The 25,006-nt window shown below is 38.5% G+C and overlaps 1 protein-coding gene across 4 annotated transcripts in view; it reads right to left on the reverse strand.

Annotated features, from left to right (window-relative positions):
• The window catches only part of AOX1 (aldehyde oxidase 1), a 50,281-nt gene that overhangs the window by 7,791 nt on the left and 17,484 nt on the right, over positions 1–25,006 (reverse strand). For 3 of the 4 annotated variants that reach the window (XM_080599622.1, XM_080599621.1, XM_080599619.1), the window contains exons 13-32: positions 23,319–23,428; positions 22,277–22,461; positions 20,925–21,090; positions 19,955–20,047; positions 17,874–18,043; positions 16,708–16,834; positions 16,455–16,577; positions 15,194–15,290; positions 14,196–14,320; positions 13,015–13,148; positions 12,244–12,331; positions 11,164–11,250; positions 9,293–9,484; positions 8,769–8,996; positions 7,891–7,986; positions 7,072–7,200; positions 6,497–6,571; positions 4,869–4,921; positions 4,157–4,271; positions 3,462–3,527 (exon numbers count right to left, since the gene is read on the reverse strand). In XM_080599622.1, the coding sequence (XP_080455748.1) occupies positions 3,462–3,527; positions 4,157–4,271; positions 4,869–4,921; positions 6,497–6,571; positions 7,072–7,200; positions 7,891–7,986; positions 8,769–8,996; positions 9,293–9,484; positions 11,164–11,250; positions 12,244–12,331; positions 13,015–13,148; positions 14,196–14,320; positions 15,194–15,290; positions 16,455–16,577; positions 16,708–16,834; positions 17,874–18,043; positions 19,955–20,047; positions 20,925–21,090; positions 22,277–22,461; positions 23,319–23,428 (2,459 nt within the window). Of the gene's footprint in view, positions 1–3,461; positions 3,528–4,156; positions 4,272–4,868; positions 4,922–6,496; positions 6,572–7,071; positions 7,201–7,890; positions 7,987–8,768; positions 8,997–9,292; positions 9,485–11,163; positions 11,251–12,243; positions 12,332–13,014; positions 13,149–14,195; positions 14,321–15,193; positions 15,291–16,454; positions 16,578–16,707; positions 16,835–17,873; positions 18,044–19,950; positions 20,048–20,924; positions 21,091–22,276; positions 22,462–23,318; positions 23,429–25,006 lie in introns of all 4 variants that reach the window. The other variant, XM_080599620.1, reaches the window with a different exon arrangement.

The following is a 25,006-nucleotide window of genomic DNA, read 5'->3' on the forward strand; positions in this document are numbered from 1 at the left end:
GAGGCTGTGCAGGGACAAAATTAGAAAGGCCAAAGCTCATCTGGAGCTCAATCTGGCTACTGCCGTTAAAGATAACAAAAAACGTTTTTACAAATATATCAACACAAAAAGGACGACTAAGGAGAATCTCCATCCTTTACTGGATGCAGGGGGAAACTTAGTTACAAAAGATGAGGAAAAGGCTGAGGTGCTCAATGCTTTCTTTGCCTCAGTCTTTAGCGGCAAGACTGGTTGTTCTCTGGATACCTGGTACCCTGAGCTGGTGGAAGGGGATGGGGAGCAGGATGTGGCCCTTGCTATCCATGAGGAAATGGTTGGTGACCTGCTACAACACTTGGATGTACACAAGTCGATGGGGCCGGATGGGATCCACCCGAGGGTACTGAGCGAACTGGCGGAGGAGCTGGCCAAGCCGCTTTCCATTATTTATCGGCAGTCCTGGCTATCAGGGGAGGTTCCAGTCGACTGGCAGCTAGCAAATGTGATGCCCATCTACAAGAAGGGCTGGAGGGTAGACCCGGGGAACTATAGGCCTGTTAGCTTGACCTCAGTGCCAGGGAAGCTCATGGAGCAGATTATCTTGAATGTCATCACGCGGCACTTGCAGGGCAAGCAGGCGATCAGGTCCAGTCAGCATGGGTTTATGAAAGGTGGGTCCTGCTTGACGAACCTGATCTCCTTCTCTTTCCATCATTTATCGGCAGTCCTGGCTATCGGGGGAGGTCCCGGTTGACTGGCGGCTAGCCAATGTGACGCCCATCTACAAGAAGGGCCGGAGGGCAGACCCGGGGAACTATAGGCCTGTCAGTTTGACCTCAGTGCCGGGGAAGCTCATGGAGCAGATTATCTTGAGGGTCATCACGCGGCACTTGCAGGGCAAGCAGGCGATCAGGCCCAGTCAGCATGGGTTTATGAAAGGCAGGTCCTGCTTGACGAACCTGATCTCCTTCTATGACCAAGTGACGCGCTTGGTGGATGAGGGAAAGGCTGTGGACGTGGTCTACCTTGACCTCAGTAAGGCTTTTGACACCGTTCCCCACAACATTCTCCTCAAGAAACTGGCTGCTCGGGGCTTGGACTGGCGTACGCTTCGCTGGGTTAGAAACTGGCTGGATGGCCGGGCCCAGAGAGTTGTGGTGAATGGAGTCAAATCTGGTTGGAGGCCGGTCACTAGTGGAGTCCCCCAGGGCTCGGTACTGGGGCCGGTCCTCTTTAATATCTTTATCGATGATCTGGATGAGGGCGTCCAGTGCACCCTCAGTAAGTTTGCAGATGACACCAAGCTAAGTGCGTGTGTCGATCTGCTCGAGGGCAGGAAGGCTCTGCAGGAGGATCTGGATAGGCTGGAGCGATGGGCTGAGGTCAACTGCATGAAGTTCAACAAGGCCAAGTGCCGGGTCCTGCACCTGGGCTGCAACAACCCCAAGCAGAGCTACAGGCTGGGAGATGAGTGGCTGGAAAGCTGCCTGGCCGAGAAGGACCTGGGAGTATTGGTGGATAGTCGGCTGAATATGAGCCAGCAGTGTGCTCAGGTGGCCAAGAAGGCCAACGGCATCCTGGCCTGTATAAGAAGCAGTGTGGCCAGCAGGTCGAGGGAAGTGATTGTGCCCCTGTACTCGGCTCTGGTGAGGCCGCACCTCGAGTACTGTGTTCAGTTTTGGGCCCCTCGCTACAAGAAGGACATGGACGTGCTCGAGCGAGTCCAGAGAAGGGCGACCAAGCTTGTGAGGGGTCTGGAGAACAAGACTTACGAGGAGCGGCTGAGGGAGCTGGGCTTGTTCAGCCTGGAGAAGAGGAGGCTCAGGGGAGACCTCATCGCTCTCTATAGGTACCTTAAAGGAGGCTGTAGAGAGGTGGGGGTTGGTCTATTCTCCCACGTGCCTAGTGACAGGACGAGGGGGAATGGGCTAAAGTTGCGACAGGGGAGTTTTAGGTTGGATGTTAGGAAGTACTTCTTTACCGAAAGGGTTATTAAGCATTGGAACGGGCTGCCCAGGGAGGTGGTGGAGTCACCATCCCTGGAGGCCTTTAAAAGACGTTTAGATGTAGAGCTTAGGGATATGGTTTAGTGGAGTACTTAGTGTTAGGTCGGAGGTTGGACTCGATGATCTTGAGGTCTCTTCCAACCTAGAGAAATCTGTGAATCTGTGAATCCTTCTATGACCAAGTGACGCGCTTGGTGGATGAGGGGAAGGCTGTGGATGTGATCTACCTTGACTCCAGTAAGGCTTTTGACAACGTTTCCCACAGCATTCTCCTCAAGAAACTGGCTGCTTGTGGCTTGGACTGGTGTAAGCTTTGTTGGGTTAAAAACTGGCTGGGTAGCTGGGCCCAAAGAGTAATGGTGAATGGAGCGAAATCCAGTTGGAGGCCGGTTACTAGTGGAGTCCCCCAGGGCTCAGTGCTGGGGCCAGTCCTCTTTAATATTTTTATCGATGACCTGGATGAGGGGATCGAGTGTACCCTCAGTAAGTTTGCAGATGACACCAAGTTAGGTGCGTGTGTCGATCTGCTCGAGGGAAGGAAGGCTCTGCAGGAGGATCTGGATAGGCTGGACCAATGGGCTAAGGTCAACTGTATGAAGTTCAACAAGGCCAAGTGCCAGGTCCTGCATCTGGGGCGTAACAACTCCAAGCAGTACTACAGGCTGGGAGATGAGTGGCTGGAAAGCTGCCTGGCGGAGAAGGACCTGGGAGTATTGGTTGATAGGCAGCTGAATATGAGCCAGCAGTGTGCTCAGGTGGCCAAGAAGGCCAACAGCATCCTGGCTTGCATAAGAAGCAGTGTGGCCAGCAGGTCTAAGGAGGTGATTGTCCCCCTGTACTCGGCTCTGGTGAGGCCGCACCTCGAGTACTGTGTTCAGTTTTGGGCCCCTCGCTACAAGAAGGACATGGAGGTGCTTGAGAGAGTCCACAGAAGGGCAACGAAGCTGGTGAGGGGTCTGGAGAACAAGTCTTACGAGGAGCGGCTGAGGGAGCTGGGATTGTTCAGCCTGGAGAAGAGGAGGCTCAGGGGAGACCTCATCGCTCTCTATAGGTACCTTAAAGGAGGCTGTAGAGAGGTAGGGGTTGGTCTATTCTCCCACGTGCCTGGTGACAGGACGAGGGGGAATGGGCGAAAGTTGCGCCAGGGGAGGTTTAGGTTGGATGTTATGAAGAACTTCTTTACTGAAGGGGTTGTTAGGCATTGGAATGGACTGCCAAGGGAGGTGGTTGAGTCGCCATCCCTGGAGGTCTTTAAAAGACGTTTAGATTTAGAGCCCTTAGTGATATGGTTTAGTGGAGGACTTGTTAGTGTTAGGGCTGAGGTTGGACTAGATGATCTTGGAGGTCTCTTCCAACCTAGACGATTCTGTGATTCTGTAATTTCTGATTCTATGATTCTGTGATGAGGTAATATTCACTTCAGATAAGACTATCAGTTAAATAGAAATAAGACAGCAAGAAATTCTTGGCACATACCTGTCCTATATCCACAGCTGGATTTATGCTGCACCCGATGTCCATAACAATGTCTGTTCGGAGGTTCTGTCAATAAAATTCAATGTCATATTACTGAGAGAGATGGACATTGTAGAGGCATTAGAACACAATATGGGTTACAGTTACTACTCAGTGGAATAATATGGACTTAAACATATGCCCCTCCACACACACAATTTGAGTAATTTCCAATATCCCATTACAAGCAAAATGGGATTGTCACAGTTTTAATGGAATTTTAGTCTCAGCTAGTCTTTTCAGATTTTTCACGTTTCACAAGGAAATAAGTACACATAGTGGGTGTATGATCAGCATGCTATGACATCTACCTGTCTAGATGGTAAAGAGCCTAGAAATACAGTATTTCATTCTGCTGTAATTTGCTTACTAACAAGGAGAGAACAGACAGAGAACATCAGGTGTCTGCTGCAACCCAAAAGGTGAACCTGTATAACATTAATACAGATGTGCCAGAAACCAGCTGACGTTGCATAGCTGTCATTCTGCTCCACTTCTCATTTGCATTCATATTATTGACATATATATTAACATATGAAAACAGGTGACTTATTCATGCAAAACCTGAATGGTTGTTGGAGCATCCAGTGATGCAAACAAGTTTAGAGGAACATCATTCACATTATTTCCAAACTTAAATAATACTCAGTTATTACCTTGTGATCTCCTGTTAAACAGTTAATTTCAACCTCTGAACAAGCAGCTCCATAAAGAAAGTATGTGAATGGCTGTCCTTCCCCTTTCTCCCAATCCATGTTTTCATTGTAACCTCTGATGGAAGAATAAGTCCACAATGACTAATGAATGTTTGTATCACAACAAAGCAGAAGAGCACGTGAAAGTCTTAACTTATCTCAAGTGAAATCTAAAATAACAGGTGCACCTGGTTGCCAATTCCAAATGCATGTTCTGGTGCTATCACTTATTTTCCTCCCCCGTTGTGCAACTCAGTGTGATCATGTTTTAGGGAGAAAAATGTAAATAAGGTGTAGTACAACAAAATTTATAGTTTATAGCAAAATAGCTTCAGTAAACAAACTATATCCCAATTTACACGCTTGCTGTTATGTGCAGCAGTCACTTCCTCAATGCTTCTTGGTTTTGTAATGGAAGAATCATGGACCAAATATGGGATGAAATATTCTCTTGATGCTTTCTAGAGTCTCCACAAAGGGCCAGACATAAATTATCACTTGAACTTTATATCCCAACCCCTTCACAGATCAGGACTTACATAAAATATAAGCTGAACTATTAAGAAGAACAATTGGACAGGATGTTCTATCTACTGAATTGGTATTTTCAGAAATAGTCCTGGTATTTATTTTTTATAACCCGTGCATTTTAAAAGAACAAAAATAACTTTACCTAAAGTAACCAGTAGCTGAAAGACTCACACTCTGTTCAAAAGCTTCTTTGATCTGTAAAATATAGCATGTTTTGTGGTAAGCCAAGGAAACAGACATTCAGTTGCACATGATCCCTTAAGACTGTAGAACTAAACTGCCTTTGGAAAAGCAACCTCAATTCTTTTGGTAATTCTTTCAGGAATAGACCTGTCAACAGGGGTAATTCTTACTGAATGGTAACACTAGAGTCAGAAAGGGTCCCGCTTGATTTTCCTGCTCAGGTTGAATAAAATGGGTTCGTCTTTGTCAATTGAACAGATCTGGGTGATATGTCACTGAGACAAAAGATCTGCATGACCTATCTGCAGAAAAATGACAGCTGACAAGAGAAATGCTCTTTACAGTGTTCTTCTGCCAGTGGCTTAAAAATGAAGTATGAAGTCCTAAATCTACTTCCTTTCAGTGACTCTCCTGTCAGATTTATGTAGTTTACAAGTCAAGAAGTTCTTTAATATATTAATTACAATTTACTGACTTTGCAAGACATAAAATTATTTCTCTACATAGATTAACATTAATTCTTACGTCAGCTATTTCTTCTAATATTTTGAGTACGTCTGAATTATCCAAGCTGATTTGGCACCTATTAGAGAAGTGATGGATTTTATTTTACATACATAGCTGTCAGTTACAAAGCTACCACATGTATTCCAACATTAATTGCTACTGCTAGGAATTAATACTAACAAGAAAGTATTTACATTTTTTGCAGTTGCTACTGTATTTAATCCCTTGAACAGAAACACCCTAACACATTGGATCTGTAAATGCCTCAAGGTAGGGATTGTCATTTTCATTAGGCTGGTGATATCAAGTAATACTGAGTAAGCAGAAGTAACAAACAGGCTTTCCTCTAACATACCAATGCAGCTAGATTCACAGCCATATCTTTATAGAAAAAGGTGATAGAGCAGACAACTTTTAGTTAAGAAAAGGTCTTGTCTTAAAATTCTATTCCCATTTCAAGAGGGCACCAGACAGAAGCTATTAATATAAATTTAGCTTTAGTAGTGCTTTAGCACTACTTCTGTACTACCTTACTGCAAATGTAACTGATAGTATAATGAATTACATATTGTAGCAATGGGAACAAGCATTCCTGATACTTTTTTTTTTTTCCCCGGTTCTATAATACACTGTGAGTAGCAGGCAAATGGAAGGATGAGGTTGAGAATGCTTCTGTTTAGTGATTTGGTAAAAATAAAGAAAAACCATGAAGGAAAACCAACACTGTACACCTGACAATCTTTTTGCAATAGTTTCTCTGAGCGCAAACTGGGGTTGGCCACATTACTACACAAGCTGGTATTTTTTGTATCTTAAAAACTTCAGTACCTCCAAATGTGCCTTCACAGATATCTTCCCCTCCTTTCCAACTAGATATGATCTGGGGATTGTTAAAACAAACTAGATATGATCTGGGGATATCTAAACAAACTACCTACATCTCAAATACTCTGTGAATCAACCTATTTATGCAGCTTTTATCTTTGAGATTATCAGGCTGAGAAGACCAATAGACAACAATCCATATGTCATAGTTTCTGCAAACACAAAAACACATTTAGTAGGATTCATGTCTCTCACCCAATCATTCCAGTTTCCTTTTGGGTTCTTGTTGATAATAGGCTGCAAGCGTTTCATAAGGGTTTGGCAAGCATCCTGACAAGAAGTCAGAATAAAGTAACAGAAAATTAAAGAACACAAGTTTGGCACATAAAGTACTATTTAAGGTATGCTCTGCATAGTATTTCGTTAATATATGCTTCACTGTCATCTTAGAAAAAGTATGGCAGGACATGCCATTTTAACTGCATAAACACAAACCTTATAAAGGCATGAGTTACAAGAGTTGGAATCAATATGAATTGGGTTTAGAACAGGAACATAATGTAGGATTTGTATAGGACTAGTTAGCTTCTGTCTGATGAAGCAAGGATTTGGTCAAACATAAGCCTTTCAAGGGGAAATTTCAGGTCACATTCTGGAACTTCATAAGCACCATTACAGAGAAGTTACCAACAATTCATGTTTCTTCTTGGCAATCTCCAGTGGTATTGTTAGTAATCTCAAGCATTTTCCATGGGATCACTAATACTTAAAGTCTGGCAGGTATTAAATACCATGAAGAACAGGGTGTTTTGTTAGGCTAAACTTTTTACCTTCACAGCCATGCCATTGACATCTGTCCCTGCAGACCCAACTGAAGCACATGCATTAGGAACAGTTGTTGTGCTTGTTTCACGGAAGTGAATATATGACATGGGAATGTTCAATTCTCTACTAGCAACCTGTTTCAGGAAGCAGAATATACTGTTTCAGAAACATTCCAAACATTCCAACTGCTCCCCAGTACTTGCTAGAAGTCAGCAATACTAGGAAAGATAATGTTTTAGCAAATCCTCTTCTAACTTCCAGCTGTAATCATTCTGCCACGTTTGTCAGTACAAAGATGCAGAACTAAAAAGCAATGTTTTCACTGCACTCAAACTCTGGACTGAGATTCTGGAGTCCAACATTCAGTCCCAGATTTTGCTGCTCAAATCCTGTATGACTTAGGGCAAATTACGCATTCCCAGATCCCAAGCTTTCCTCAACTTCAGAATTATCTTTACAGATCATGTCTCAATTATCAGTTCAACAAAGATGATAATAAAATAGATAATCTGAATAGAGACTGTCTTCATTTATTTATTTTTACCATGGGTTATATGGGACCAGACCCAAAATATCTTATTTCTAATAAGCCTCTTCACATATAACTGGAATAATTAAAAAAAAAAATTCCTCCTCCTGCTGTCCCTATAACTCTTTAAGAGAGCATCTTTGCTTTTTAACTCTATCGATGCAAAGCAGCAGTGGCTATGCTGATGAAGGAACTGTCCTACTGGTAGACTAAATAACCAAGAAGATAATCTTCCTACTCTTTATCTATACAACAGATAAAGCACAAGGTAATATTTGTTTGAATAATCTGTTACCTGGATCATTTTTGTATGAATACCCTGTCCCAATTCAATTCCACCATGTGTCAAAAGCACAGACCCATCTGTATAAATATGAACAAGAGCAGCAGCCTAAAACCAAAACAAAACAAAACAAAAAAAGTTTTGTATGTAGTGATAAATTAATGGATCAAAAAATAAAGGCTTTTTTGTATAATGCTTTTGAATAGCAAGTGAAATTTGGAATGTTAGTCCCTGCTCTTCCTCTATAATAAGCTTCAAAACAAAACAATACACATCTTTGGAGGTCTGCTTTTCCTGTTGCTAGATCCTCACATAAAACTGGACCTGGCAACAGAACCTCAATGGTTCCAAAAGAAGCTGCAAGACCTCCCTTATTAATGGCTGTAGATGCAAATAGCTGCAAATTTCATCTCCTGAACAGCTACATTAAACAAAATACATAGACCAAAAATACTACTGCCCTCTTTTTCTTTCTTAAATTTACTCTTTGATGATGTGAAAGGATTAAGTCTAAGAACAACCTCCCATAGTAACTCCATGATCAGAAAGAGTAAGCTCAGAGCTATTTCTAAAGTGGACAATTTATCCAATAATATTTTTGTCATCAGTCCTAAAATACTCTTCATTAAAGTCCTTCAACTATACCACATCACAAGAGATGGAGCTGGCCTTTAAGTAGGCAGGGTCTAAGCTGCCTGGGTCCTGAAGACCAAACAACTTTGACCTCAGACTGAAGACAGCTGGAAGCTAGCGTACCCTCCTGGGAACAACCATCAGGAGGACAATAGTTTTCCAGAAGTAGAAAGATAACACTTTTGTATTTTAAAGTAGAGTAGCTGCAATCTTCTATGGATGAAAGTTTAGCTCATTTTTTCTTTAAAGAAACTAACCTGAGAAAGATAACGTGTGCCTAGTCCAAATGGAAACTTCATTGGAACAATGGCAATCCCTTTTTTCTTCCAGTAATTTTGTTTGTTAAATTCCTTGACAGCTGTTTTCCTACTGTGGTATGCAGATTTCTCCACACATTCGTTCCAACACCGTATTAAGTTTTGTGGATCAAGCTTTTGTTTGAAGGGTGTCTGCTCATCCTCCTTATACATATTTATTTCCCTAATCTGAAATAATAAGATTAACAGATACCACAATCCAATCATATTATAGGCAGACTGACCATTTGGGGGGGGGGGAGGGGGCTAGAGGACAACTAGTCTAGATTATTGTATATTTTTTGAACGGTTACCACTTTGGTTCAGTTTGCAGGAGCATGCTACTCACGCAGAAATCAGACATTATTAAGAAAAAAGAATTTTAGCACAAATTATGTTTGATTTAGAAATGACTTGAGCTAATCCAAAGGATTTTTAACTTCACAGATGTCATTTCAGGAGAGGAGATGCTTTTATATTGTCACCTTTTCTGGTGATAAACCAGTTTTATCTGCAATGTCTGTTATCCAAGTTTCCGTCACCAGTGCTGACTGGGGAAAGCCAAACCCTCGGAATGCTGTGTTTGATGGCAAGTTTGTTTTGCAGGCGTAAGCCCAGCATCTCAAGTTGGGAATCTTGTATGCATTGTCCATTTTTAATAAGGATACTTCTGCTACCTGAAATATGGAACAAGCAGGTATAATTAAATGTTAGAACAGTGCTTCTTTCAGATGCACATTTAAATCTTACTCATCTCAAAAAGAACTAACTTGACACAATTAGCTTTAAAATCATGTTTCTGTAAGTAATTTTACTACTAATGATTGACACACATTTTTTCCACTGATTTCTCAAGTAGCATAGTACATTTCAGTTCTTCTGATACTCACAGAACACAGCTGATATTACTAGTAGTTGAGTGTCAGTAGCTGCTTGGTAAAGATTAAACTGTTAATTCATTCTTTTTAAGATTGGTTTTGCTCCTACTTTGATATCAAAAGTCATATAGAACTAAAAACAAGCAGACTAGATTTAAAGCAACAGGAGCTGTGAAAGGAACTGATGAAAGCATTCTGAATTATCACGTCATATGAAAATTCACAGTTAGGGCTTAGTTCCACCAGAAAACATATATTCTATGGTCTATTGTGTCTTCTGGTTCTTATGTGTGGGTTTTGTTTGTCTAGTTGCTTTTAAGAGGTTTCATGTGACAGACAACAACACAAGAAAAGGGAAATCCTGTATTAGGTATCTCTAAATTAGTTTCTAGGACTCAGTATTAAAATAAGTTAAAAATGTTTTGATGCCTCATGATGAGGTCACTGCCTCTTTTCAATATTAAGTAGACTTCTCAGAATGGTAAATTTAACCCTATATTCCTACTGTTTTTACCGAGCTTTAAACAGTAAACTCCAAAATATTTCTGTATATAAACAACTGAAAAGAGTTTTGTTGTAATAACTGCAGACGAATTGTGTCATATAATGGTAATTTTTCACTTAAAAAAATGTAAGTTGAAGTGTAATTTGTGGCATAAAAACAGGTGGCATGTTTTTGTTGTTACTACAACAACCATTATAGACTTGTTATGTAGTTGTATTACATTTCTAACCTATGCCAAAGTTTCTTCCCAGAAATGTCTATTCTAATCTTGATGCTTTTAATCATGGATTACTTTCCTAAAGCAGGTCATTTTTTCAGAAACAAGCTAGGCAGCAATAGTATAGACAGTTGCACTGACAGATTTCAGAGCACAGAAAATACCTGTAGGCAGGGCCGTAACCCAGAGAGGCAGTAACCTCAAAAAAAAATGTTTCACTTACTGCTAAAATAGCCTATGCAAGCACAAATATCTAGTGAATGATATTAAAGCAAGTGACATTTTTTACTTTGCAGACCTATAAGTAAGGAACTGATGTATACAGCATGTTACATGCAGACCCAGTACAGAAATGGATAGAGCCAGTAATAGGACAACTATCACTGTGATTATTTTCTGAAGACTAGGGAAGGTCTTCTCAGCTTTGTAGACACAAAACTTTAGCCAGGCACAAATGTATGTACTATGTATTTTAAAAGGAACATATTGTTATCTGATGTGTGTAATAGGAAAATAAGCCTGAGAAACCATGCATGAAGTGAATGTGTAGAAAAATACCAAAAAGAAGTATAGCACTTCACTGAACTGAATAAGGAAAGGTAAACTGCTAGGTGTAGATCTTCCAGCAACACGCAGTCCTTACAGCAAAAGACTGTATGAGTAACACTATACCTGTGCAAAGAAATATGGCATTTGTCATTTTCCATCTAATGATTCCTTCATGTTTTAAGATTCATCAGCTTATAAAATCCTTACCAGGACAGATTCATCAGGGGTGCATCCTCCATTAATGTAATATTTGGCATCCACAGCTCTGATCCTTCCATCATTCATGAAGCCAACCTACAATGAATCAACAATAACCTTCTTAGATTTTTGACATTCATTTATTTCCTGAGTGCTTGTGTATTTTGCAAATGAATATAAGCCACTCCATCAGGCTCATAGTGCATGGTTAATTTCTGAGAAACATTCACTTAAACAGTAAAAGGGCAAGAGAAAACGAAAGTATGTTCCTAAGCTATTGGTTTTCCTAACCGACATCTGTGATCCTTATAGGTACGGCATACAAGAAGCCCGCTGGGGAAGGAAGAAGCAGAGAAACTCAGTGGCTTCCTGTGTGTTGCTCAACAGATGGCTGTGTCATCTAGGAATGTTCACTGTAGACAAAGTCAAATCCCTCTCTAACTATAAGAATAGATGGCAATTGCAGCATGACATTTGCTTGTCTTAATGAAAAAAATGTTATGTTTATTTTACATCTCTTTTCAGCTGTTGAGATTAATGATAGCTGCTGAATTCTCATCATGAGCTACAGCTCATTTTCATCTTCAGGGATATATCTTATACAACCCCTTTTACTTTTCCTATGTATTAGAGATAGAAAAGGAGACAAAACTTAACCTAACGAATTGTTGTGACATGACAGTGCATGAGCAGGGAAGAGAAAAATTTCTTCCTTATGGTAACTTTTCCTGTACTCACTGTTTCTGTGAAAAAACTAGCTGCTCCCTTTTGTGAACTTAACCATATGGAGGGTTAAAAATAAAACTTTGCAGAAGAAGTCTAAGCTAGCTTGCCTTCCAGTTCCCAGGAAGAAAGACAGAAAGAGCTATAAAAGGAGAAGGACAGGAATGGAGCAGAAAACAAAACAAAACCATGCAGAGTTAGAAGCAGAAGCAGAGACAGGTTGTAAAACAACTTTATCTCTTGGTTTCTTGGCTAATAGTTTTAAAATTATTTTAATTAGTAGAACAAATATTAACCAGTAACACTGAAATCCTTATTCACAGAATATGAACAGGTGTTTTTTCACTCAGTTCTTGTGGCACTCACTTTATACTTGCCAATAAAAGGATGTCGGCCACCAGTAATTAACATATCATCCCCCCGACTCAGAATAAGACGGACAGCTCTGTTAGTTCTAAATTAACAAAAGAAAAATGAGGTTTTCAGACAAAATGAGAGATGCTATTAACAATATTAATGTGTTCTATTCATTATGAATCCAGATGTAAGCATGCGTTCAGATCAAAATTAATTTTAGTAGGCTATGCTTAAGGCTATGTCCTGAGTTCATATCATTTTACAGCTACAATCATATCTGTATTTTTATTTTACATCTTGAAAGCCAACGACATAACTCAGTGCAAATTTCTGAAGAAAAAATTGTCATTTCAATTTTAAGACTGAACCAAAGTGACCTAATAGAAGTTCTACTGATGAAGTCTTCCACTGGTATAGCAAGATCCAGAAGTTCACTTCTCGATGGTTGTCATGGTTTGAATGTATATACAAAGCTTCAGCGTTTAGGGACTAGTCCTTTTAAAACGGTCAGTCATTTCAAGAATATTTCTAGCTTATACTACCCGCAGTTTCCTCAAGTCCCTTCATCTTAGATGAGGCTAGAGCTGCTTACTGCAACTTAAGCAGTCTAACAAAACAAAGCAAACAAATATATTAAACAGTCTCACAAAATGTAAACAGTCAGGATTTTATGATTCTTTAGCTAGCAACTTTGGGGAAGGAGAAAGCATTTTAGACAAGATGTAAAACTTCTTCACCCAATTTTCTCTTCATATCTCAATACACATACATCACACCTACTTGTTTGCTGCCACTGCAGCAACTGATGCCAGTAAACCAGATTTCAGGATTTTCCCACCAAAAGCTCCACCAACTCGTTTAACATGGCACATGATCCTGTTGGCTGGAACACCTAAACTTGCAGCTACCATCTCCTGTAAAAACAGTTTTCAGCTTTTACACCAGTTACCAGGACCCACTTTCAGCTCCAACTGAGCCTGCAAGTTAGTATTCTAAAAATATTTTTTTCTAGAAAAGGGTTACGTAGATGTGTTTTTTTTTGTTTCGTTTTGTTTTAATAAATCAGCTTATAAGATTTTTCCCTTATCTCAAGTTAAAAAACAAGCAAAGAGAACAAGAAACACTCAACAGTGTTTGCATTCAAAATGTCTGCCATGGATACTGTCAAAGGGCCATGGACAGAAGTGAAGAATATACACTTGGATTTAATTATGTAAAATGTGAGAAACTTCATATACAAGAAAATGTTATTAGTTTAATTATTTGTATTAATAAAAGCATAAATTTGAGGATAATTTTTAATTTTAATAAATATATATATTTTAAATAAGCTAATATCTTGTTAGTGTCTGGAACATTCTTGCTTGAAATCTGTAATATTCATCATCTTCTCAGACAGAAAGTTCTTCATGCTTCTTGGCTATTAGCAGCATATGGTAATGGAAATAAAAGTGCTTTGAACACAAAATACCAGTGTTTGCTCTGAAATACTACCAATTTCATTCACCATAGCTACTGCTATACAGACCATACATTATGTCAGAGTTTGCTTTACCATTTTGGCATGGAACAGCAGTCTTTCCTACAACTATTTGAGTTACTTTACTCCCTCAGCAGACTCTGACTCTGCAGGGTGCTGACTGCTCCTGATCTCAATAGAAGCTAATGGAGATGAAGGATCCTCGGCACTCCCCAAGGAGTTTCTCACACATATATTAGTGGGGCATGATATACTTTGTTTAAAGTGGAATGAGAGACTTTTACTTCCTCCTCAACCTCACAGCAGAGTGGTCAGTGTACATCATTATACTGCAGTACTACAAAGTAGCTCCTGTTGCATAATCCAGATGTGCAACTTTATGCTCCCACTGTTTCTAAATTGGTAAGACTGATTTGTAAACCACACTCAGAACTCAACTGTCACAGGTTCAACCACTTTCTCTGAGAATGCTCTATATTACCTGGATAAATGCTGGATGCTGTGTTGACACAAACACATCCATTTCTTTATCCTCTCCTCTTGGAATAGCAAGGACACTCTGAGTCTCCATGTAAAAGTGTTCCTGTCCCCCAACGTGAACCTCCCCTAATCCAAAGAGAAAACCACAAGTGTTACCAGAAAAAAAAACCTGTCCATCATCACATAAATTATGGTACTCAGTGTCAAATCTACTGATGCATCTTGTGTGAAGGAACAACATTTAAAATAAAAACACAAATCAAACTCTTTGCAGGTTTAAATGATATTGTTCCATTGACATCAACAGAACTTGAATAATAGCAGAGCAATGTTGACTACAAACGTTGACAGTATTAAATTAAAAAAAGTATAAATGTAGTGGACCAGGTCAAGACAATGATGGGGAGGCTGGAGCACATGATGTATAACAAGAGGCTGAGAGAATTGATTTTACTCAGCCATAAGAAAAGGATTAAGGGGAAATTTTACTGCTGTCTACAACTACTTAACGGGAGGGTTTAGAGAAAACAGAACTAGATTGTTCTCAGAGGTGCAGTGTGGAAGGATGAGAAATGATGAACACAAGGAATTGCAACTCACTATAAGAAAAGAAGGTCACCACAAAGGTAGTCAAACACTGGAACAGTTATTTGTAGAGGCTGTGGAATCTGCACCCCTGGAGATTTTCAGAACTTGACAACATGGCACTTAGTACCTTGCTCTAACAGGAACTGCTTTGAGCATGAGGTTGGACTAGACAACCCCCTTCCAACCTAAATTATTCCGTTATTCTGTCTCAAGGACAAAGGATGAAGAAAACTTGAATGTAGCAGTAGAACCTCAAAATCACTAGGTTTAGTCACACTTTTATTCCTGACAACCAAGAGCTTTCACAGGTCTTATAGCTGTATATTGTATCACTGAAGAAATCAGACCGGCACATGAGGGACTGGGAAGCCTCAATACTGACAACTTCTCATCATACATGCTGCAATTTACCTTCAAGTATACCATCAACAGTTTCAAATGCCCGATCAACATTTCCTTGTTCTAATTTTCTTTTTGGCTCAAAGAACGAGTTGTGCTTTATAGCTTCCTACAGTGGAGAAAAAGAGAAACATTTTTTTAGTGTATTTTGAAGGTTCTCAGTTCATTATGGCATTTTACTCTCAGTAAGAATATCATTCTCTTCAGAGATCTGAGTCACCAGCTACCAAAGCCAGCAAACAACTGCATTTCATTGTTTTACCATTTTTGGGGGGGGATGAGTTTGTCTATTCAGTCACAGTAATTCTTTCCTGATGTATCCTGTTACTGATCATAGCAGTTTCTGAAGGAACTGCATTCAGTTTATTCAATCTACTCTTCCCTTTCACACACCTAGCAAGTGTCCTGGAGAGCCCAGAGTAAGAATGCAACCACATCATCCAAAGAGTAATACCATTAAGAGGAAAAGAAATCACAAAAACTAAGTAGAAAAGTAGAATTTATTACATTTGATTTGCTTTATTTTTAGTAAGATTTCCTTGAGAGTTTTGACTGTAATTGAATTTTAGTAGTTTTCCAGTCTTTAAAAAGAGACTACTTCTATTTTTATACCAGAATGACTATTCTGTTACACCCCACACACATTATGTAAACAAGTCAAAGTGACTACCAGAGCTAATGCCAGTTCCCCATTAATATTTCCTTTGTTCCTTATTTCCATCCATCTCATTTAATCCAGCATAAATTTAATTCCCCCCTATAACTCTCACATCACATTTCTAAGATATTCCATATCCTTAACATCTTTTCCCACACATTCCTCCAACATTTCCTACATCTCACCTTAACTTTGTTGGCTTGCTAACTGATCAACAGACAGAAAATGCTACAGATAATCAGGCTGATTGTTCAGCCCATATACACATGCTGGTTGACCAGCCGGTAGCTGCAAAAAGAATTAGAAACAACCAGAGTGCTCACTGCCTTCTTCTCACTGGGGTCATTAAAAGAGTTCTTGTCTACCCTTATGTTTGTTATTATGAAACCTGTGGAACCTTAATACTTTGAGGCTACTGGCTATCTATCACAAGCAGCCAAAATTAGACAAATGGTTCAAAAGTTATTTACAGAGATACTGACAGACTACCTAATTGGATGTTCATGTTCACTTTGTTTGCTTAGAAAAACATTTGAAAAAGCAAGTGAGGAACACTTCCATTACTTAAATAGATAAAACAACAAAAAAGCAATAGAAAAGAGAAGTGATTAGTACCTCAATTGTCAAGATCACTGGTTCCAGCACTTCATATTTTATCTTCACTTTTGCAGCAGCTTGTTTGGCATGAACATCTGAATCCGCAACCACAGCACAAACAATCTGACCCACACAAATTACCTATAAAATACACATCACACATGCAAAAGATAAAGAAATTTAAGAGTCAGCAGGTAAAATTCCATTACAAAGACCTGAAGTAAAACAATAGAAATTAAGAAAATAATTTAAAAAAAGATTGCTTTCAAACCTTGTCTCTTGCAAATATAATCTCCGGATCACTGGAGTAGTGAAACTCATTTGTAGCAGGTACATCATTAGCTGTTATGATATCGAACACACCCGGTCCCTTAAGAGCCTCTGAGGCATCTACAGACCTGATTGGGATGTGGGAAGATAGAAGTATAATGCATTAGTTTTTTAAACTGTTGCACATAGGCAGGGAACATAATACAGAGGTATGTTTCTTGTATTGCCAGAATCTGAACATAGGTTCAGACATGTCTTTTCCTGCTACCCCCTGCATGGGAAGAAATGCCTGTCAAAGGGAATTAAAGACTCTAGTGATTTGTTCCATTTCTAGAAAATACTCTAAACATAACAGGGAAATCATTGACCTGTTAGACTGCCTGAACTGCATCAGTTTAATAAAAGTCACTGTATAGAGTTGACGAAATACTACTGTCTCACAGAGATGAAAGGGGGATGTCAGCTCCTAGATGGTACAAAAAGAACATATCCAAACTCAGCATACTATTACCAACCTAAGAATAGGCCAGGGGACTCTAACTAGCAATGCCAGTCCTCTGTCATCATGAGTAATCCCAACCACAGCACCTGGGTACACATCTTGGTGCCTGTATGCTGGGCAGACAATGCGGATATGTGTATTCTGGTACCTTAATGTTAAACAAACTGTGTGTATATCAGTATGAAAGCATAAGTGAAAACAATTTTCTTTCAAAATACGTTTAACTTTCCATCTCCCTCTTCTACAAGTCCTTACCTGAGCCTTGCTACCTTGTTGCTGCAACATTGCAATGTTACTTCTTACATTTTGAACAATTCTTTTTTCGTAACAGAGTTGAGATTTCAAAGCTATGTTGTTGAAGCTGAGTTGAGGTGTCTCTTGGTACTGTATAGCTCAGCTCTATGTAGAGGTTCCTAGGTCAGCTCTAAGCAAGCTGGCTCATTTACCAAAAACAGTTCAACCTCATTAGGACAATAACATAGAAAAATACATAAATCCAATCAGAGCCTTCTACTGGAATGACAGTATTGCTTCCAGGACCTGAGCCAGTGTGGGTATCATGTGTGCTGTTTTGTACATATGTAATCGAACTTCATTAGTCTGCTCTAAAAATCCCAGACACTATTTCGTTAGTAACTTTCTTCAGATACACTTTGAACACTTACATAATCTTAGCATGAGCTCTGGAACTAGTGACTACCGCCAGGAAGAGCTCCCCATCCACAGAAGGAAGGTCATCAATGTAAATTGCTTCGCCAGTTGCATGCTTAATTCCAGACTGGTGCATTATAGGCCGTCCCACAGGATCCTGGGGAGACTGACTCTGACCTACATCCTGTACCATCAAAAACAACCCTCCAAACAGTTAAAAAAAAATAAAATTGTCACATTATTCTTATATTAATTAGAAAATCAGATGAAGGAAAACTATTCATATTATCCTATTCTGGTTCAATATTGAAAACAGATGAAGGACTCAACTGATGCTCCTGAGCTTTTTTTTTTTTTAATTGCTTCTCCAAGCAATTCCAAGAGCATTACACAGGTTTGTCTACTTGTATTTTTTCCTTAATCATTTACATCAAAGTGACACAAACATCAGTCTTTTTTTTTTTTTTTAATTATTGATTGGTGTCACAAGGCTCTGAAAATTTTCTGAATTACTCTCACAAGTTTCTGTTCTGTGTTTTAGCAGCATGTGGTGTTGCAGTTTGAGCTATTTCCAATGGTTCCTAGAATTTGTCTTCCTCAGTGAAATGCTGCAACTAATCAATGTAAATCCGTGAGACAATGTTTCCTCTCAATTTGATTTCCTTGCAACTGTGTATGAATTTCATGCCTTATTAACCTTATTTTGCTAGGTCTTTCCTTAAAGTTCATTTACTGTTGCCAGATAATTCTGCCATGCCAACTAATAGTTGTCCACTCCCAAACCAGTTTTTCAGTTTGTCAGCGATCTTGCTAGCTTTTTCATTTTCTGCATTTAGAACTAGTGATTTACTCTGATCTCAAAATCTATTTTCTCCTATAGGTTCCAGCACTCAGACATTCCTGCTACACATTCCTCCCTCCTGCACTTTGACACATTCTCTGCTATTAGCCCAAAGCCAAGAACAGACATTTTTCACTTGATGACTAAAGATCCTCAAATGGCTGTCTCAGCAAAATCATCCCAACTTTATCCCATATTTATCTTTCAGGATATGCTTTTTTTTTTCCCATCTTCTTTTCCCTCTAATTTTAAAAGTGTAATAAGGTTCAGATGAAGAAGTCCAGGCAGAAGACAAAGACTTACATAAATTAGGTAGAAATTTAAAGCAACAAAACAGATTTCCTGGGTTTCTAAATCTTTTATTATTGCTCAGTGCCAGCCAATCTAAATAACAAAAAAATACATCTATTTCTGTTATGTCACTTTCTTGTAGCTCAGGTATAAATTGTTGAAAGCCACAGAAAACTACTTCCCTTGATCCTAGTCCCATTGGTAAGTTTACACTGCCTTTTCTTTGAAGCTGGAGATAACGACTTGAGCAAATTTAAGTATTTTGAACTAACAAGTTATTCTAAAGAATATCTAAAATCAAACCAAAAATGTTTCCCTACATTTCATTTGAATTTTCTTTAGGTTTCTAAAAACTTGAAATTTTTACTTGCATCTTTATTAATGGTATTAAAAGATCAAAACCCCTTGCAGGGTTTTCCAGATCTAGTCACAAGGGCTGTAAAAAAACTCAGAAAATCCAAGAGTTGTTCTTTGCTACCCTCTACTGCTGACTTCTCCTTGAAGGCTCCCGTTCAAGCAGATAGCCACCATAAACTTCATCTTCTTTCCTAAATCTACAGTAAGAGCTAAGAGCCCTCTGAGAGCCTAAGAAAAGTATATTTCGAGAAAAGAACACTAACATATTCTTGGGATTTTCAATCTCTTTGATCTTGGTCCAAGATTTTTCCAATTGGGTTGAACACTGCCATATACCAAGTTTAAACATGTTGACAATGGAATTTGTTTTGCATATTTACCTTCTGTGAACTGTTTAGAAGTCAGAATATCCATATGAATCTATTTTTACTGACAGGGTTTTTCCAGTTTTGATACACTTAAAAACAAGGAATCAGAGCCTGTTGTCCTCAGTCCTTTGGAAAATTTACACCTGAGCTTCACTGTGTGGATCATGCTTGAACTAGTTTTATTATTATTTACCAAGTCTTACACACCACAGTACAATCTTAAAATAAAATCACTTGCCTGGTATATTTGGATACTCTGCGGCATTTTGGTTTGGAAGTCTTGTAGGACACTCTCATATTCCATAGGTATGCCAGGATTGTGGCAAGGGTCCTGAAGAGGAAGTGAATTATTATTAAAACTCACATTATGAATGTTACAACTAAAAAAAGCTAAGAACCTAAATCACTAAATACACGCTCTTTATACAGAAAATTCCTTGAAGACTCTCACAAGTTAGGCTCTAAAATGGCAATTTGAAAAGAATGTAGATTTTTAAGATTTCACTAAATGATATTTAAAAATACATTAAATTTGACAAATGTGTGTGTTTCAAGTAAGCAAAATAAAGCAGGGATAGTCAGAAGACCTTCCTTCTTTAGTCTAACCAAAACTGGCATAGAATCATTCCTAGTAAATTACCTAGTAACGGTAATTCAGAAGAAATTGCTTATGGTAATACAGAAAAGAAAGGCAACAGGTATGGTTTCCCTCAGAAGAATGGATGAAGAGAAAAATAAATAAATCACAGCTAGAATTTATCAGGCCAATCAGACTTTAGATTCCTCCTTTCCCACTCAACAACTTAAACAAGGAAGAGGGTTGGTTTAACACATACAGTTACTTTTCAAAGTGTTTATATGTATTTTATTTACTTTTTGAACTACAGAAAGATGGGGTAAGATACTGACACATCAGTATTGATACACTGTTGCATTAATATTGCTCAAATTTTTACTATTATTATTATTTACTATTAACAGCCTAATGTACAAGCTACCTTGGACATATAATATATTTAGGCACATAAAAGTTAAGCAGACACCTCTCCATCAGTTTCTTTGGGACTTAAGTAATGTGGATCTGAACCCAAAAAGGACAATATTTAGCAGACTGTACATACTCAAACATTAACAGATAGCAAAAAAAACCACCAACAACAACAAACTTCATTTGCTTGCAAAAAAGCAAACATGAAAAATCAATTTACCATTGTTTTCAATGACTGCAATACTTCCAGGAAAAATCTGTAGAAGAAACTGACTATCAAAGTATTTTTATATTCTACTACTTTCCCACCACAGGCTGAGCCTGGAAGAGCTATTTCTTTAAGGACTAATCTGGAAGCTTCATCGAGCATCTGTTCATTCCAGTATCTGTCAAAAAGAATAACGCAGACACCATCAGACAAGAGCTCAAGATAATTATTTATATATATATATATATATATATATCAACACACACACAACTGTAGTAATACCTTTGTACCCTCCTGCTTACAATGAAACTATTGATTTTAATGATGGCTTGCAACTTTGAAAATAGTGTAGATCAATGTTGCTCACAGAAGTGAGGTCCCTTAAGTCAGAATTATTAAGTCTTATGCCAGTCTTTTCTTAAAAACAAACAACAACAACAAAAAAGCTATTACATTTTTGAAACTGATTTAACACTCTTATGGATTACCATTGTTCCACAGATACTGCCCTATATTTAAAGAAAAGTGAACAACAACACTGGTGCAAACTGGAGATGCTTTTAAGTGATCTGATTAATGCTCAATTGCTGTTCCACATTTTCTTAAAAGGCCTTCCTTGAAGTATCTCAAACACAGTTAATTCTCCATAGTTACACAACCCTAGATATCAGAATATAAATCTGTTGGAATAAATTTAAGCACATAAAGCAGAAAAAAAAAATTAGTGAAATGGTTGTGTATTAATTGGTTAAAAAAAAAAAGTCCGGAAGGGATCCGTTTAGATAAATGGAGCTTGAATTATTTGTAGATTTTGTGCCCTAAGCCTTGGAAAGATGCTGCAAAGGGGAGAAAAATGTCAGGGATGAACATCAGAAATTATGATCTTGTAGATGACGAGATATTGAAAATGTTAAGGTCTGACGTGTGTTCCTAAGTTTCTTGAGCACATCTGAAATTTCCATTCCTTGTATCTATCAGAGCCAAACTGAAGGACTTGGGAACACTGATGCTAGGGGATCATCAAACCTATGGGACCCAGCATCATCTCCCAATGCTTTTGTACAAGTACACAACTATGTATACCTCATCTGCTTATTTCACAGCTCAAATCTCACATCTCTCTACATACTTCACATCTCACATCTCTCTACATACTTCACACTGGAATTGCACCCATGTGCAGACTCCAAAACATAATGATCCTAAAAAGTCATTGTTTGGGCTTGACCAGACCATTTGCTTGAACATGTGTGGCATAAGTGAGGTAACTGAAATCTCCCATGTGCTTTCATGCTGCAAGGAAATACAACCAAGCTCTCAAAATCCGTTTATTCTGAGATGTAGAAAACACTGAGAAATTTTACCTTCCAATAAGTGTCCAACAGGTTTTTTTTGCACAGACAGTGGTTGAGGCAGCACCTCCATAGAAAATGCTTAAATCCTTTATTTTGTCTGTACCTTCTTCAAAAAGGACTCTCATTCCAGCGTTAGTCGTTGGGAGAGCATTTTCTCTCCTTGGTGCTTGTCGAAATGCAGAGATATACTCTCCCTGAATAAGATCAGACAGAAGTGGATAACCTGCACACATTAGTATCTGAAAGCAGAACTTGCTTTTACACTACATGAGGCAAGAGAATCAAAATGAACAGCACAAATTCGACTTCCTGAGCATTCAAGACCATACACTTCCTTCCATTGATATTTCAGTAGCTGTACCTTTCTTTGATGTTCTAGCAGTCTCTTTTTGATCTTCCATTACCTACGCAGTTCAGATGACTAAATTTTCTCATGGTAGATAGACAGAAGATAGGGATCTTGTGGAGGGAAGAAGAATAGTGGGGCTGCATTTATAACAAGACCAAAAGCTTAGAGGCTTCAAAGCATTGCCTGACTTCAGCACTCAGATAACGTCACCCATAATTATTTTACAAAATCACATACTCATCATTGCAAACAACACCAGTTAAAGACTATTACGCAGTCCAGCAACATTTACAGAAGCACAAAGCACATGTATAATCTTATCTAATCGTAGAAAAAATCTTCAAAAGGTGATAATGCTTTACCTGCCTGATGCCAACCATACCACGTGTGGGCAGCCTGTTTGGATGAGGACTATGACAGTTTGTCCAAGAACCGTTTCTGTAGTGAACTGGTAATTGTTATTGCCCTCATCATTTTAGAGTAAACTTTTGTATGAATATCACACTACATATCACTATTTACCTACTGAGTTGTGTTTTTTGGCTGAAACCAGGAGATAGTACAACACTATCAGGAACAAATGTAAGGGCAGTAACAGTGTTACTTTGTTACTTTAAACATATGGATTATGCCCCCTTCCTGCTATTCATTTAACAGTCTGCAATTCTACCTAAAGCAAACCTAAATGTACTTGTAACTTACCTTCCTAGAATGGGGAATATGGACAGAGACTAAGATCTCTTCTGGCATAATGGTATTGTTACCAACTCCATCTGCAAAAATATCACTCAGAGGAATCCGCCTCTTTCTTCCTAAAAAAAAAATAAAAAATCCCACACCCAGAAACTTCTGTACAATTGTGCAACTAACATACATTGAACATTTTTTAATTGGCAAAAAATACATGCATATTTCATGAGTAAATAATTTTGGAGTTTATAAAACATCTTATCAGTGGTAATGCTCTATAAATATGCTCTACCAGTGGTATGCTTTATAAATATATGATTGCTCTACCTTTCAAAGTATCATAACACCAGAATCCTAATAAAAGGCACAGAGAACTATCCCCATTCTGTAATCTTCCCTTCTGATGCTATTGCAACAACGATCCCTTCCCCTGCTCCTGTCAATCTATTCCAAATCTCTGCAGCTGTTGTCATCACTATGTTTTCTATTAAAGTATAAGGAGTGAGTAAGAACACTGAATGAGAGAGATGTGCTGCAAAAACGCAAAACTATTTTTGTGTGCGTCTGTCTTGAGACTGAGCAGTTCCAGGTGTCCAGAGGGAACAAATGCCTTTTCCTTTCTCTTTTTGGTAGATTATTCTAAAAGTGGCTATGTTTATCATTCTATGATAAGTAAGATTAAAAGGTGGAATTTTCAAAAGGGAAGAGGACAAAATTACATCAGGAACCAAAATCTGTAAGAGCTTTTTGAACACTTAAACATCTATGCTACATAAGTTACGCCAATATCACTACACAGTTAAGCTAGCAAGCCTTCCTAGTGGAAATACAATATAAATTTTAACACATAAAGTTGATTATATTAATTAAACAAGCTCCATTGGCTCAAGACATTTTGCCAGTAAGACTGCAACTATACCAGCAAAGCAACTGTCAAGTAGAATTGTGATCCTGCAAAAACACAAAGGTATAAAATACACATTGTGCAGATGGAAATCCACACTGATCCACCATGTGCATTTATCAGATGAAATCAAGGTATCAAGGTATGTGTATTTATGTATATATATGTTTACTAATCTTCCATGTCCATGCTACCTATGGTGTCCATTGTATTTTTAAGTATATGATTTGTAATTACTAGACAATGCATGTCTTACAGTAACCCTGATCTATCCCAAAACTTTGTACAAACAGATAATCATCTGTGCTATTTTTAAGAGGTTCATAGATTAAAATATTCCTCTCACATTCAGTGAGCCTGATACTGTAAGACTGGTTGCTTTACAGCAAGATTACTTTCTTAATGTTTTCATGTTATATGTGATGATGACACTGTAGTCTATTCATCCTAGAATACCACTTAGCATTAAAATTGCATTCCTAAAAAACATAACCAGTGTAACAGCAAAACTTTAGTACAGGAATTTTATTTTGCTGAAGTGTAAATCTGAAAAGTAACACTTAAAAATAGCAGCACTGACATTTCTGGTGTTTTGCCTTTGCAATTGCACCCAGAATACACTTGGTTTATATACATTGCCCAATCCCACCTGTGAGCCTGCCAGAATCTGGGAAAATGCATTTTCCTTTACACTATGATTTAAGAGAAATACTAAGAAAAAACAGTGTCTCTGTAACCTCCTTTTCTTAAACAATCCACATTTCCTATGTTTCACTGACTACTTATTGGTAAGGAA

The sequence above is a fragment of the Anser brachyrhynchus genome (genome assembly GCF_964034855.1).
Source record: "Anser brachyrhynchus genome assembly, chromosome: 7".
Classification (NCBI taxonomy): Eukaryota; Metazoa; Chordata; class Aves; order Anseriformes; family Anatidae; genus Anser; species Anser brachyrhynchus.